This window comes from Sebastes fasciatus, chromosome 9 (genome assembly GCF_043250625.1).
Source record: "Sebastes fasciatus isolate fSebFas1 chromosome 9, fSebFas1.pri, whole genome shotgun sequence".
NCBI classification, from domain to species: domain Eukaryota; kingdom Metazoa; phylum Chordata; class Actinopteri; order Perciformes; family Sebastidae; genus Sebastes; species Sebastes fasciatus.
The window spans coordinates 21,184,547-21,199,940 of NC_133803.1; the positions used below are offsets into that span (position 1 = coordinate 21,184,547).

At 37.7% G+C, this 15,394-nt stretch overlaps 1 protein-coding gene across 2 annotated transcripts; it reads left to right on the plus strand.

The window, feature by feature from the left end:
• The first annotated feature begins 3,956 nt into the window (after positions 1-3,956).
• tsnax (translin-associated factor X) lies at positions 3,957-13,270 on the plus strand. 2 transcript variants are annotated; one of them, XM_074646611.1, is made up of 6 exons: positions 3,957-4,116; positions 5,821-5,910; positions 6,016-6,130; positions 6,446-6,576; positions 10,984-11,105; positions 12,647-13,270. In XM_074646611.1, exons 1-6 carry the CDS (start codon positions 4,101-4,103, stop codon positions 13,022-13,024), a joined length of 852 nt encoding a protein of 283 aa, XP_074502712.1. In that variant the 5' UTR covers positions 3,957-4,100; the 3' UTR covers positions 13,025-13,270. The 2 variants fall into 2 exon arrangements, with proteins under 2 accessions (XP_074502712.1, XP_074502713.1); XM_074646612.1 differs by having other exon boundaries at positions 10,984-11,093.
• Positions 13,271-15,394: the final 2,124 nt, after the last annotated feature.

Sequence of the window (15,394 nt, forward strand, 5' to 3'; positions counted from 1 at the left end):
CTGTACTCTGCTCCTCTGCCTGCCTGCCTTCACACAGCTTGCTCCACCTCACATGCATGCGCGCACACTCCACACTGCAGAAGACTTCGTAGCTCTGAGAATATCTAGTGAATGTACAGTCGACGTTTGTGCAGAAATAAATGCTGCAGCTCCTCCAGACCAACAGAGGTTTTCCGTGTCTTGTGAAGTGACGGTGCTCCGCAGAGAGAAACGTTATCGTCTCCGACCGGGTGCCGTTGTCTCCCCTGTTCCCTCCGGCCGTGGTCGGGAGGCTGAAGCAGGAAAAGCCGACACTGGGATCAGCAGTGATTCATGGAGAGACCTTCGTCTGGTCAGCTAACATTACTGCCAAGCAGCTGAAATATAGAGTGATATTGTGGTTTCAGCTGAAGTGTGTCGCCTCACTGTTTTGAGCGATGCTCGTTCATGTCTATGTAGAGCGAGCACAAGCGCGAGCCCGACGCTGACTTTCGTTGACTTACCGGCCACAGGTGTCACTGTTAACAAGCATTTCTGATTCTTACAAACAGTCCCTTTAACTAATGTTAAATTAGCATTTTCTAAAATTTCCTTTCAGTAGTGATGGCGAGATGAAGCTTCATGAAGCACTGAAGCTCTCCATCAAATTGGTTCACTAAAGGGTTCGTTTCACGAGGCTTTATCTGGGCTTTATGTGCACACAAAACCACGTATTGGTCAAATAGTGTCAAACAGGCAGATATATTCCAAATATGTGGCAGTGGACAGTGAATGTGCTTGTGTAACTATAGGAAAATGATAGATGGGAGACAATATTCGTTTTCATTCAGGAATAATAAGGCACGCACCGAAGCCTTGGCACTGCACGTAACATCACTACCTTGCAGAGCTCTGGTACTTGTTGCGCTTTTTGCGGCTGGACCAACAACTAGACAAAGCTAAATTTGTGGCTTCAACAACAGTGTGTTCAACATGCACCCAAAATAAAAAGGGATTGATCCTGTGACCAACGGTAGGCCTACAGAACAATGTGGTTGAGAAACCTAAACTTAAAGAGACTACCCAAAACCCTGTTTGTGCAGAGTTATGATCACATTATCCTGTTTGAGGGGTAATAGGTGTTCCCACATGTTTTACTATATTTTTTAATACAATCACTCGAGGAGAGAGGATTAACGTCCTGTTACCATGGAAAACGCCGGTTCTGGTACAGTGACACGACGCGCCGGAAGTTGTGCCCATAATACATGAAAGGCATCATGGGTGCTAGGAATAAAGTGGATATGCCTCAGGGATTATTCTCTATAATCATGCTCACTGACATACAGGCAGTGGCGGAAAGTAAATTTACTCTAGTTATGTGCTTAGTACAATTCTGAGGTATTTGTACTTTAGTTGCACATTTAAATTTGATGCTATTTTATAATTTTATAAAAAACATAGAAAATGCTGGCACATATTAAGATGGGTTACGCATATCAGCACAAACAGCCTTCTTCAGGGTGTGTACCTCAGCCTTTAGTAAACATGAGATGATTGCAAATCTACACCCTGAAGAAGGCTGTTTGTGCCAATACGCGTGAGTTGTAATCAGAATCAGAATCGTTTTTATTGCCAGGTGTAAGAGGTATACACTAGGAATTTGCTTTGGTTTTGTTGGTGCAAGTAAGCAGTATAATAACAAATGAATAGATAAAAACATTAGAATAAACAAGAATAAAAAAAATTGAAATTCTACCAATATACAATATACAAAATAAGCTATAAACAAATATAAACATGATATAAACAGATAGTGCAAATATTGCCGGTGTGCATAACATCATAACCCATCTAAATATGCCAGCACTTTCTGTTTTCAGTATTTCACAAAGAAATAGCCATCTGATTAAAGGCTTTTAAATTTTTTGCTAGAAGAGTTCCTTGGACCTTCCTTCTTTTGTGAACTTTTGTGTTCCCCACCAAAGAGCGCCTTTATTGAACTTCCGAGCACTCCAGACCTTTTCTCTTTTTTGAAGACACATTATTTTAGTAGCACAAAGTGGCTGAAAATATCCCCTTGATTTAAAAAAAATAATGCATTATAAGAACAGTTGTTATAATCATTCGATAACAGAGGCATTATGTACCCCAGCAGGTCGAAAGTTCGAATTTATTTATTTATTTTTTTAATTTCAAAATGGCAGCATACATAGTAACAGCAGAAAACATTAAACACATTTCCATACAGAAGAAGCATAGCGAAAACATAAACAAAAAGCTTAGCCAAACATAAAAGGACAACAGAAATGAAACAAAACCAACATAAAACCACGTGAGAGCATGACAATAATTTCACTTAAAAACTTTAAAGATATTGCATACATTCATTGTTTTCATTGCTTTTTTGTTTTGTGAGGAAGAAATTGTTGACAGATATAATTCCATTTCTTTCATAAATACAAAGGAATTAGGCTTTTTTTGGGGTAAATTTACACTTGTGAATGTGGAACTTCGTTAGAATTTAAATTAAATTAATAAGAAAAAATGCATTACTGTCTTTGTCACTGTAATCATAGCAACCAAATATAACATTTCTATAGTACAGTGCAAAATCTGAGAAAATTTTAACAAGGAAAGTTCAAATTTAAGACCTTGAAGGGAGCACTTGAAGGCACCATCAGTCAGCGTCAACGTCAGTGTGTTTTGCCCTCATTCCTGGCTTGCATGTGTGAAATTCCTTTCATACAACAAAAGAATATCCTGCATAAAGATGTTGCTGGTTTTGTGACAGACTCATTAATGAGTTAGTGGTTGGTTATGCAGCTCGTGATTGCAATTGAGAGGGACTTAAATAGACTATCGGAATGCATATTGCAACACATTTGATTTAATTTTAATGCATAAACTTATATTCAGCTGAATGTATTATTATAAACATTAATGGGGGTATAATGTGGTATAAGTGCAGCCGGTGTTTGAATGACAGGGAGTGTGCTGTGCTGTGCAGAGGCAAAGCGCAAGCTCTGAACTTGGCACCAGTCGTGTGGCACGTACACAGTCTGCAGGAGTCCCTGGAGGAGGGGTTACAGGAGAGGCGAGTAATCTGATCAACAAAGGTTGGATGAAACATTTTAATAGCGAGAAATGACACAGGCCAATCTAGGGTGGCAGTCTGGAGATGTCTGGCTGCTCAATTTGGGTTTTTTACTTGAAACAGAAAGTATTTTGGCTGCAACGGTGAAGCCTCTGTCTGATATTACACAGCAAAATGCCTATAATTAGTAGATATCTGCAACAATCAATCATGCATGAATTTATCTTCATAAAAAAAAAAAAAAGTATGCTACAAAAAATATAATCGGTTATATTATAGGACAAGCACTATCTTATATATATATATATATATACAGTATATATATGAAAATTGGTGGTAATGTTAAATATTGCTAAGTTATTATCAGGTTTTTACTACTATTATTATTATTATTATTATTATACACTTTTGCTCTCATTTTTAATGTTCCTATTTACTGACAGTGAGCAAAAAAACACGTTGAAGGAGAATATATATATAGCAGAATATATATATATAAGATAGTGCTTGTCCTGTAATATAAACAATTATATATTTTTATATATATATATTATTATTTTCAATTATTTGTAACTGTTTTGAATTTAAAAAAAATAAAAATCCGCAAAAACGACTTTAGTAAGTTGCTGTAATAAAACAAATTCCACATTCTGCAATGTATACTACATCTCCCATGATGCACTTCTCATTTTCGCTACGCGTGTAAATAGCGCAAAGGCCCCCTCGAATAAAGAGGACCCCACGGCGGATGCCTGTTATAAAAAAACAACAAATAAACGCGATATCTTTCTTTTTGTATGATATTTAGATTTTATCCTGTGTGTTTGTTATCGGTCAGAGGTGGTAACCTTTATGTGTAAACTGAGCTGTTTCAGTCTGGTGAGTTTAATAATCCCTGAGAGATGTACGCTAAAGTAACACTCTGCCTCGGTAACACCTGGTCGACAGCAGCTCAGACTTCAGCAGCGAAAACAGATCAAATACAACCACAACCCAGTTTAGAGGAGTTATATTTATCTAAAGAAGAAACTGCAACACTGAAAGCATGAACAGGCGAGAAGGTAAGTCCAGCTTTAGAGGCTAAACTAAGAGTAACAGCGTTTTCAAGTTGTACTGTTGGTTGTTGTCATCACATTAACATGAGCTAACATGCATGCTGTTTAAACTACCAGTCTGCCCTACTGTTACTGTTACAGCACTGTTACAGCCAAGACCACACTGTAGCTTAGTTTATCTATTCATTTTAATTATTATTATTTGTGCAAACACACTTTACAGGTGGCAGAGTACAGTAGCTAACTAGTTTATTAAAGTGGTAGCTAGTGGTAGCAATAGCACAAAGGGCTGCATCTATTTTTTTTTATTATTATTGATGAATCAGCCCACTTTTTATCTATTTATTTTAATTATTATTCTTATTTGTGCAAACACAAAAGAGCAGTGACTTTACAAGGTGGCACAGTACAGTAGCTCAAGTTTATTAAAGTGTTAGCTAGTGGTAGCAATAGCACAAGGGGCTGCAACTATTTATTTATTTATTATTGTTGATGAATTAGCCCACTATTTTCTTGTTTAGTTTATTAATAATTGTGTCTACAAAATGTGTGACTAGGAGAAAAATACCAGTGTTACACCGAAATCTGTGACCACAGAGGAGCCAGCAACATGAGGTGGTAAAAAAATGTGACCCCACTTTTGATTTTCTTTTTTTAGAGTTTTGTGAATATATCTTTAAAGTAAAAAATATTAAAATAATTTAAAAAAATTAACAATTTAGTTTTGTGTGTTTTCTTCCATATATTTATGACAGATTACACAGGTAACAGTGGGGTCACTTTTCCTGTCAGAACTGGTGACCTCTTATGTTGCTGGCTCCTCTGAGGTCACAGATTTCAGTGTAACTAGGGATGCAGCGATACAAATTTTTCAGTCCCGATAGTGATACCTGGTCTTTGAGTATCGGCCGATATCAAGTACCGATCCGATACCAGTGTATAATTAATAAACTGTATGCCTCACTGTGTGGAAGTGACTGCATCATTCTTCTATGTGTAAGGCAACATCAGGCTTGACTTAAAACATTGCTTTCTTAGCTTTGTAAAACAAAATATAACAAATAAATGCATAGATATAATCAAATGAAATTAACTCCAGCTTTTTGAGTCAGTATCAGATATCTGATCCAGTATCAGATATCTGATCCAGTATCAATGCATCCCTATGTGTAAGAAACCCAAAGTTATGTCTTCATATTATGTTTAGTTAGATAGTCACTTCATAGAAAACTAAGAAAATCAGCAGATATACATATATAAACTGGAACCAATGTATTTTTTTGTTTGGCATTTTTTATTTAAAACTGGTCGGCTAATCCAGACAGACAGATTTAAAAAAATAATAATCCAAATCAATCCCGGCGAAGGTCAAAGTATCCTGATTTTAAATGCCAAAAATGGGTCAAGCTAAAAAAAAAAAAAAATGACATCCTACAATTACCACAACATAACTCTATAGTGTGTTTTGTTAGTCCCCCGTGCCGTATACAAACCCATGTGTTTCAAGATCCAGATCCACAGTTTGTAACACAGACTTTTCAGCCCAAGTCAAAATAACGCCATTAACATGGTGGTAAACGACTAATCTGATCTTCATGGCAGTGCCTCTTTAATTTGACAAGGCCAGTTTAGAGAAAATGACAGCAACCCGAGGCATTTATTATTGAAGACAAACTGCAGTATCACTTGACTTTTTCTGCCTCGTGTCAGGTGAAGGATGTCCCCGGAGAAATGCTGATGCCGTGCAGGATCGTGATGCGAGTGCCAACCCATCCTCGCCTGTCATTGCTGCTTTCAAAGGTAACTGCATCCTCAGCATTTTGATTGCATTTTCCACCTACACATTAACTCTATTTAATTTGAGTTCAGACATCAGTACTAACTGACCTTTTTTCGTCTTTTAAGTTTTCCAACAGGAGCTTGACACCAAACACGACAAATATGAGCGTCTTGTTAAGATCAGTCGAGACGTCACCATTGAAAGCAAGAGGACTATTTTTCTTTTACATAGAGTGACCAGGTATGTACTATTGTAACAAGACAATGTAAATTGATGTGCAGTTTAGTTTGGAAAGTATAAGAGGTTTTCTCACTTTACTCAGATTTAATGGGAGGATGCCGTTCAATTTGATGATTTGCATGTTATTACAGTAGCTTTAGTTTTAATTGTTGGGGCTTAAAAAAGTTTCCAGTTTCAGGAGACAGCTGTTTGTTTCAGTACATATGGACTGTGCAAAAGCATTGGAATAACACAATTTAGAGAGGAATGTAAAGTCTAATCTTGCAGACATTGCATTTCTAACTTTTATTCTGTATGTTTTCTCTGTATTGGAAGTGTACCAAATGCAGAAGATATTCTGAATGAAGCCGACGTGAAACTGGATGGAGTCAGACAGAAAATTGGTCAAATTGCTGAAGAGCTCAGAGGAGAGGACATCTTTCAGTTTCACAGAGCTATCACGCCAGGTGAGCTTCCGTAGACCGCCTAAATATTGAGTTTTGCATGAGCGTGCGTGTAAAAACGTTTTCAGGAAAATTATTCTGCAAAGATACCATGCCATCAACTTAAAAATGACAAAAAAATCCTTTGTTCATTTTCTTCGGCTCACCCATTAAAGGGACAGTTTGGGTGTTTTCAAGTGGGGTTGTATGAGGTACTTATCCATAGTCAGTGTATTACCTACAGTAGATGACGGTCGGCACGCCCCAGTTTGGAGAAGCAGACAGGAGTTACCGCACGGAAGCAAAGCAATGTACTGCTGTGGACAGAGCCGGCAGCAAAACGTATTTTAGCCAACTAAAAGAGGCTCACCTAAAAAAATGTTCAGTTTAAGTGTACGCTATATTTAGAATATTTTCCAACAGCAAACTGAACTGAAAGTAAAACGTATCTGGACTGTTTTTGTCATCTGAGCCTGCTGGTTTTGGAGCGAGCAAAGACAAGTTTCACTTTCAGTTCAGTTCCCCGTCAGAAAGGAGAAGGAAAGGGCTTTCTGACAGCAGATAAAGCGGTGAAAATATTCTAAATATAGCATAGTCTTTAACTGACATGATTTTTTTAGGTGAGCCTTTCTTTTATGTAGCTAAAATCTGTTTTCTGCTGCCCCGTCCACAGCACTGTATTGCTTTGCTCCGGAGTCGGTACTCCTGTTTGTTTCTCCAAACTGGGGGCGTGCCCACCGTCATCTACTGTAGGTACTGACTATGGATGAGTACCTCATACAACCCCTCTTCAAAACACCTGAACTATCCCTTTAAATAAACTGCTTAGCTTACAATTACAGTTTTACATGAGTGCATGTAAAAATTGTGTACCATGCCATCAACTTAAAAATTCATTAATACCAATACTTTGGTTCATAACCAAATACCTGCAAAACTCATGACACTCTCATCAGCCTCAGCTGTACTTTTTGTTTAGTTCTAATTACCAAATCACGCTAACATGCTAAACTGAGAGCGTGAACATTTCACCTATTTTTGTGATTTATATCATTTTTATTGATTTCACTGTATGACCCAACACAGAAATTATAATATTCTATTCTAATAATAATCATAAACATACAGCATACATACATGTATATATGCATGTACGTACATACTGTATTCACATACTTACCTACTCACATTTACAAACTTAAACATATGCTCATATACAGTAGATTTAGACACACATAGTACACATGTACCCTCAAAGCTGCATACAAATATATCCTTTTTTCCATAAATCGTTCAGTATTATGTATTAATTCTCATCTTATTCACCTTCAATGTAGTTTCAATGTAGTCCATAAAGAGTCCTAATTGTCCTGCAATCCAATCTCTACCATTAGCACATACGTTTATTACAATAATATACTTCAAAAACCCTCCCCGCTTGATCTCATGCTGATGAATCCTATCACTCATTCTGAACGAGATCTTCTCTAACGAGGCTACGTTGTGTAGCTGAGTAATCCATTCGAGTCTTGCAGCCTCTTAATAAAATCTGTCTCCCCATCATTATACTAGTCTGGGTGAAATCTGAAGTTTGACAGTATAATAAAGTAATAAGTAATAAATTCCTGAATTGAGAAACAAGCTCCGACAACAGACACGAGTCAAAAACTTAATGTGGAGCTTTCAGGAGAAATGATCTCTGCTGTGCTGCTATCACCTCAACCATCCTGTTTGTGATTTAGATTTATTGTAAAGTCACTGATAGTGTGAGAGCGTGACCTTGATGCAGGCCTGGATATGACAGACACACCCTCTGATAAAACTTGTTTTCCCACTAGCATCAATGTCAGTTTTTGTTAGCGTAGCCAAAGCGTCTGCAGTGTTTGGAGAAAAGCATTACTGGGAGCGAGCGTGAGCTGTTATCTAGCAGCTGGGGAAGTCATTTTTAGATTGTGGTCACTCAGGAATCACTGCTGCATCCTCCGCGACGTGACCATTGGCAGTTCCCACCAATTAGATGCTTCATTTTTTTCCATTTTTATCGTCTTTATTAGATTGAGACTGGGCTCGCTGCACGACCTCTCCAGATAATCTTGGCTGGACGAGAAGTCTCCAGGCATGTGTAATGGCTCTGCTTTTTTTTTATAGAAGGACCATTAAAGATATTGTGGGCTAAATCTGAACGTAATTGCCTCTGATAACAGGGCAGCGTGGCTCTTTGATAAGCTCTTTAGCTTGACCCAGCCAGCAGCAATGAGACAGTGCAAACACAAAAGTGTACTGTTGGGTTTTCCCCAGGGTTCACCTGCAACTCAGTGAACCACGCTGTGGTCAAACATTAAACTCAATTAATCTGTGAGTCATCTGTGGCCATTCATACATGTTTGTTGAATTTTGAACTATCAAAACTACTGATCCAGTCACGCTAAACACACACTCATGCCTCAACTTTTCCAACCGCTTTGCCAGTAAAATCCTTGAGTCATTGTTTAGACATCTACAGTCAGTTTTTTTTTTTTTTTCTGGGTCTCTCAGTGACCAAAGGTAACTGCTGCTTCAGACTAAATAACACCAACAGCTCCTGGCAGTAAACTCAGGAACTGAACTCCGCCTGCCTGCCTCAAAGCCTGTGTAACCTTTTCATGTCATATCCTGTCCACCTCAGAGTGAGTCGTATTCGCTCTTAAGCCCAGTGTCACAGCTGTGGGGCCACTGGCAATGTTTACATGTTTCTAGTGTTTTTTATTTATAAAGGTTATGAAAAATGTGTAGAAAATGACTACTGTACTAGTACTTACGACATGAGAATAGGATATGGTCCCTCTAATAAGCAGTTCATTTAAAGCTCCTGACAAGTATTTCTCTACAACAGTAAATATTCACGACTAAAAATAAGCAAACATTTAAGTTATGAAAAACATTGTTATGATATTATATATGACGAGTTTAAAAGTCAAAAACTGTCATCTAATAATTCAGGCTGTTCTCATACACCGTTTGTAGCTATTCCTACGAAAAAGTAATGCACTGTAATTTGTATATATCCCATGAAATCGTTCCGTATGTAATCCACAAAGTATAAAGAGTGACAAACGCCACATATAGGAGGTCGGGGTGGATGGATGGGTGGGTCAAAAAAACGCTGGATATGTGCCCAGAAGACCGGTGTTCGTGTCCCGCGTGAAACCAGAAATCAACGTTGATTTATTTGTCAGGCAACTTCCAGTGTTATTTTGACTCAATACACTCTGACTCAATTGAAATTGACACTTGCGTCAAGTGTTGCTGGACATTCAAAAGAGAATGCACAAAAAATAAGGAATAACTTGCTGTAAGAAATCATACGAACAGTTGTATGAGGATTACGTTGAATAATTGCAACATCCTGATTGGTGCACAGAAGTACGTGCAGTGTCTAACGGGTTCAATCATTTTACTTTAACAGTAAGTTATAGACAGATCATCTAAATTTAAAAAAATGTAAACTTTTACACACTGCACCTTACATGACCAATTAATAATTGAGTGCCACTCAGTGCTCAGTTAGCACATGAAACATTGCTGGCATCAGAGAATGTAACGGTATGAAGTAAACATGTACATATAGAACTAAATATGACTCTGCTTACTGAGGGTGCAGCTACTGGTGATCTATAGAGCCTTTCAGGTGCAGTGCTGTTCGCCCGATGGACACACTTCTTCCCCTGAGCTATAAATAGCACAGGGATGCTGCGGACATAAAACAGAGTCAGTTCACAAACAGTTGGTAGGAATGTAAACACACGTCACCGCAATGTTGAATTACAGTGACAGAAGTCTCTCATCTGAAACAACCAAACTGGTGTTTGGCAGAAAATGTGTTTATGTAGGACTCCATTGCTCGGAGTGAGATGCTGATTAAGAAAATCATTTTTGTTAATGATTCATAATAAGTAAACCATTAAAAGTCAAGTCAAGGTAAATGAAGTGGAGATGAACCTCTCGCCTCTCTGTTGCACACTGCGGTTAGCTACGCTGAGATAGGACGCCCTTTGAAGTTCAATTGCCGCTCCAAAAGTAAACTTCAGACACAAAGTCTTCCGTCCTGTGATTATTTGATTGTTGTTTACACAGGGCCAGAAAACAAATGAGGGGTCATCTCAGCCCGCTACAAAAAATGGCCACTGTTGTTCAATCAAAAGACAGCGACAGGAAACAGGGTTTATTTGAATCGTTATCTACATCTGTGATCTAAACTGTGCAGATACCATGTAGTGTTTATACACACTCTACAGGCTACACTCATTTGATACATGGCTGACCTCCTTTTTAGTCATTAGTAGCATTTATTTGTTTAAATAAAGGCACCCACTGTATCCTAAACAAATTTAGATTCAACAGCCGATTCAAATGTTTTGTGTTGATTCATTTCAATGTGATTTCATGCTTTAGGGATCCAGGAGTACGTTGAGGCCGTCTCTTTCCTGCACTACATCCGTCATCGCAGCCTTATCAGCCTGGAGGAGATCAACGTCAGACTGGTGTTCATGAGACCAGAGAAGGTAGATCCTAAGGTACATTTAAAGAAGACTTTGTGGTAAAGCTGCATGCACTTGTTTGTTTTGTAATCTCATATACAGTTCAATCAATCATTCAATCAAACTTTATTTGTATAGCACCTTTCATACAGGTTCGTGCCGTTCAAAGTGCTTCACAGATACAGACTGACAAGCAGAAAATAAGACCGAACAAGTGTGGACCGTAAAACTAGAATAGACAAAAACAATTCAACAGTTTAACAATGAGATCATTTGAGACCAATGCATGCGAGACAATAACAAGATAAAAATGTAATCAAATAGAATTAAAAGCTATAATAACAGTAATAGTAGTAAAACAGTGTGAAAGAATAAGATTATTAAAACAACAATAAAATATAGTATAATTATACGTATTAAATACAATAAAATAAGTGATTAATAAAATATAATACAATTATAAAAATAAATTAAGTAATTATTAAAATGTAATAAAATTATACAAATTAAATACAATAAAAGTAGTGATTAATAAAATAACAATAAAATATGATCACATACAAATTTAATACAATAAAATAAGTGATTAATAAAATAACAATAATGTATTAAAATTATACAAATTAAATACAATAAAATTAGTAATTAATTAAATGACAATATAATAAAGTTATACAAATTAAGTACAATAAAATAAGTGATGAATAAAATAACAATAAAATATAATAACATTTTACATATTAAATTCATGTGAGTGAATTAATACAAATAATAACAAGTCTCAATCAAAAGCCTGGATGAATATGCAGGTTTTGAGTTAGCAAAACCAATTCAGTATTGGTCCATGCCATGTCATTTAAAAAAAAAATTGTTGTTTTCCATTTTTCAAAAAACAAGCTTCACAAGATTTGGAGGAATAGTTCGACATTTTGGGTAATACACTTATTCGCTTTCTTGCTATGAGTTTTATATATACCACTCTCATGTCTGTACGCTAAATATAAAGCTACAGCCAGCAGGCGCTCAGCTCAGCTTGGCTCTGTCCAAAGGTGAAATCCATAGCTTTGTATTTAGTGTACAAACACAGAGTGGTATCAAGCTTCTCATCTAACTCTTGGCAAGAAAGCAATTAAACATATTCCTCAAACTGTCAAACTCTTTGAGAATATCATAGTTTTGTATGTTCATTTTACTTTATTTTACAGTCCCTTTCTCAGCAGTGGTAATGGCACAAAAAGGCAACATCGGGTGTTACTATGTGCTGCATTTACAAGCATTGTGCATGTCATTTTATCCACTCAGCCTGTTATTTTCAAAGATGATGGGTGCCTGTCGATTCAGGCAAAATTGCCTGAACCTCAACATTTTGTAGTAAAAGCATCATCATGCTTGAGAAAAATTTAACTTTGCTCAATTGTAGCTTCTACTAGAAGCAGAGCCACACAGCATAACAATCGCATCTTGTAAATCTTGTTTTCACCACCAATCTTGTGTCCAAAATCATCCCAAAAAGTGTTCATAATCAATGTCTTTTGTGGACATTTGTGTTTGATTTTTATATGGTGTTTTCATCTCAGGACTCAGCTGAAGCCCCGCAGCCTGGAGGTCAGGTCCTGACCTTCCAGGTGACGCCCTCCGACTACCTGCTCGGCGTGGCCGACCTGACCGGAGAGCTGATGCGGATGTGCATCAGCAGCGTGGGCAACGGCGACATCGACACGCCCTTCCAGCTGAGCCAGTTCCTGCGGCAGATCCACGACGGCTTCTCCTACATCGGCAACACGGGCCCGTACGAGGTGTCCAAGAAGCTGCACACGCTGCGACAGAGCCTGGGCAAAGTGGAGGACGCCTGCTACGCCCTGCGCGTCCGCGGCTCAGAAATCCCCAAGCACATGCTGGCCGACGTGTTCTCCAGCAGGACCTCACACATGGACCCGGAGGAAGGAGTGGTCTAAGTCCTGCACCGACATTGTTTACGTTCTCTACGGTGTCATTGTCTGCTTCATTTCTGCTCCAGTTTGATGTTTGTATGTATTTTTAACGGGATTTGACAGACGTTTGATACGGTTCGTGACATGCTTGTTAATTTTGTTTTGTATTATTAGAATAAAAACAGTGTTACAATAGACAATGGATTATTTTCCTTTGATAAAGATCTGTTGACTTCAGTTGTTTTGCATGAATAAAAGTTCTGTGCCAAATATGCCATGCTCTCCACGTCTTTAAGCTGCTTTGATAATGTGTGTGTTTATTTTATTTTTCTCTGTCTGCCCTCCCCTCTCTCTATCACACTCAGATAATCTAAGGTAGAACCATTGGCTGCCTGCACTCACTGCACACTGTATGGAGGAGGAACATGTGACCTTTGTACATTGTACGTGCCTATTGTCTGGCTGGCACACACACACACACACACACACATACATACACACACACTGCCTCCTTACTCTACTCTTTAAACAATCCTCACCACTGCAATGACATCAACTCAGAATAAGGCTGAGAAGTATTCCTGGCAGAGAGCTGATATCCTCCCGTTGTTTCCTCATCATCTAATTATTACCATCCAGATAAACAGTTCAGCTGTGTTCATAGAGTCTGCATAATCAGTAACAGAAGCTCTTATTTGTGTTTGAGGAAACAAGGTCTTACTGTCAGATTTAACAACATGATTGCCTCTACGTAGGTTTTTCTATTCTGAAGCAGCTGTTGTGCTTCACGGCCTGCAGTTGCTCATCTCCGATGATGTCATCTGGAGCTTTATGATGAAACATATGTCTCCGATTAATTCTGTTTTATGTATAACAATTTAAGACAGACATCTGGTATTTTGTTGGTTAATAGTTTCGTGTTCATCCACAAATAAGATCATGTGTCATTTCATTGCTCTTGATGTTCCTTCTATGAGAGAAAGGGTTTGAATTTAATTCAAGTCTGCCACCTGGTGGCCAATATCAGTGCTACACAATGGACAGCCTGACTCTTCAATGAGAGGTAATGCTTATCCATAAAACTGAAAAACAACATTTTGTAGAAATAAGATCTAAAGTAATGAAGCAATGCTGCAAATTATGATTAGACCTGTTGATAAAAAGTAGTTTTTCTGTCTTATTGTACAGTTTAATTTTATTTTGTCAGCTTTTTAAGGGGTTGTTGAATTTTATTGATGTAGTCTGAGAGACAGAAAGACAACTGGTTTGTTTGTTTCTTTTGTTTGGTGTGTAAATCAATTAAGCAATCCAAAGAACATATTTGATGTTATATGCTGTATATATGTAATGCTATATTTTCGAGCTGCAATGATTAATCGATTAGTTGTCAACTATTAAATTAATCACCAACTATTTTGATAATTAGTTTATCGGTTTGAGTAATCTTTTAAGGGAATAAAAAGTTAAATTTCTCTGATTCCAGCTTCTTAAATGTGAATATTTTCTGGTTTTACTCTAAACCAAAATAGCTTTTTTTCTTTTAAATACCTATTGGTGTCTTGTGGAGGTAGATGACATGCACATATAGCAGGAATAAGGTAAAGGAGATAGTTAAAACAGAAGACTGGTACAAATTTGATTGCACAGGTTAATTAATAACACTAATGAGGGCTGTGTTACATTTAGGTGGTATGGTGCATTCAAATGAAACTCGTGAGCTCGTGTTTACAACATGGGAAGTCGTGTACATGATATGCTTGGCGTTCAAGTGGTTAAGTCATGAGAACACAATATTAACGTTACTGTCGGCGTCTAGAAGCCACATAGGCTAACAATTTACCAAGTTAACTAGTTGGTAACATAATGTAGGAAATGCAAAGGCATAATGACAGAGGAAAAAGATGATGTCGTTGGGAATATCAACATTTTCCTCCGACATATTATAAAATTACCAAGAAAAACGTAAAAGAAAAAGTATACGACTAAAATTACAATATATTCACTTATTATGTTCCGAAAAATTAACTTCCATGGCCTCCGCCATTTCTGAAAACGTCAACAAACACGTCACAACTAGTGAACTCAGAGCTTTCAGAAACTTTCCACTTGCGAGGTTGTGAATACGACATGAGGGGGGCGTTCATATGGACTCTTCTCGTGAACACGGTAAACACAACCCCATTTGAAGGCACCAGTAGTTCCAGGGCCCTGCTCTGAATGGTGCCTCACTAGCATGACTTATTGTGACACCTAAAAGTGAATTAAGCCATCGTTAATGTTATTAGTTACACCTGTGCATCTCCGACCAAGGAACCCTAAACTGACACAAATTAGACCACGGTGATAAGATTTTGTCCCGTCGTCCCCCATCTGATGGGATTTTTGCTTTTAGAT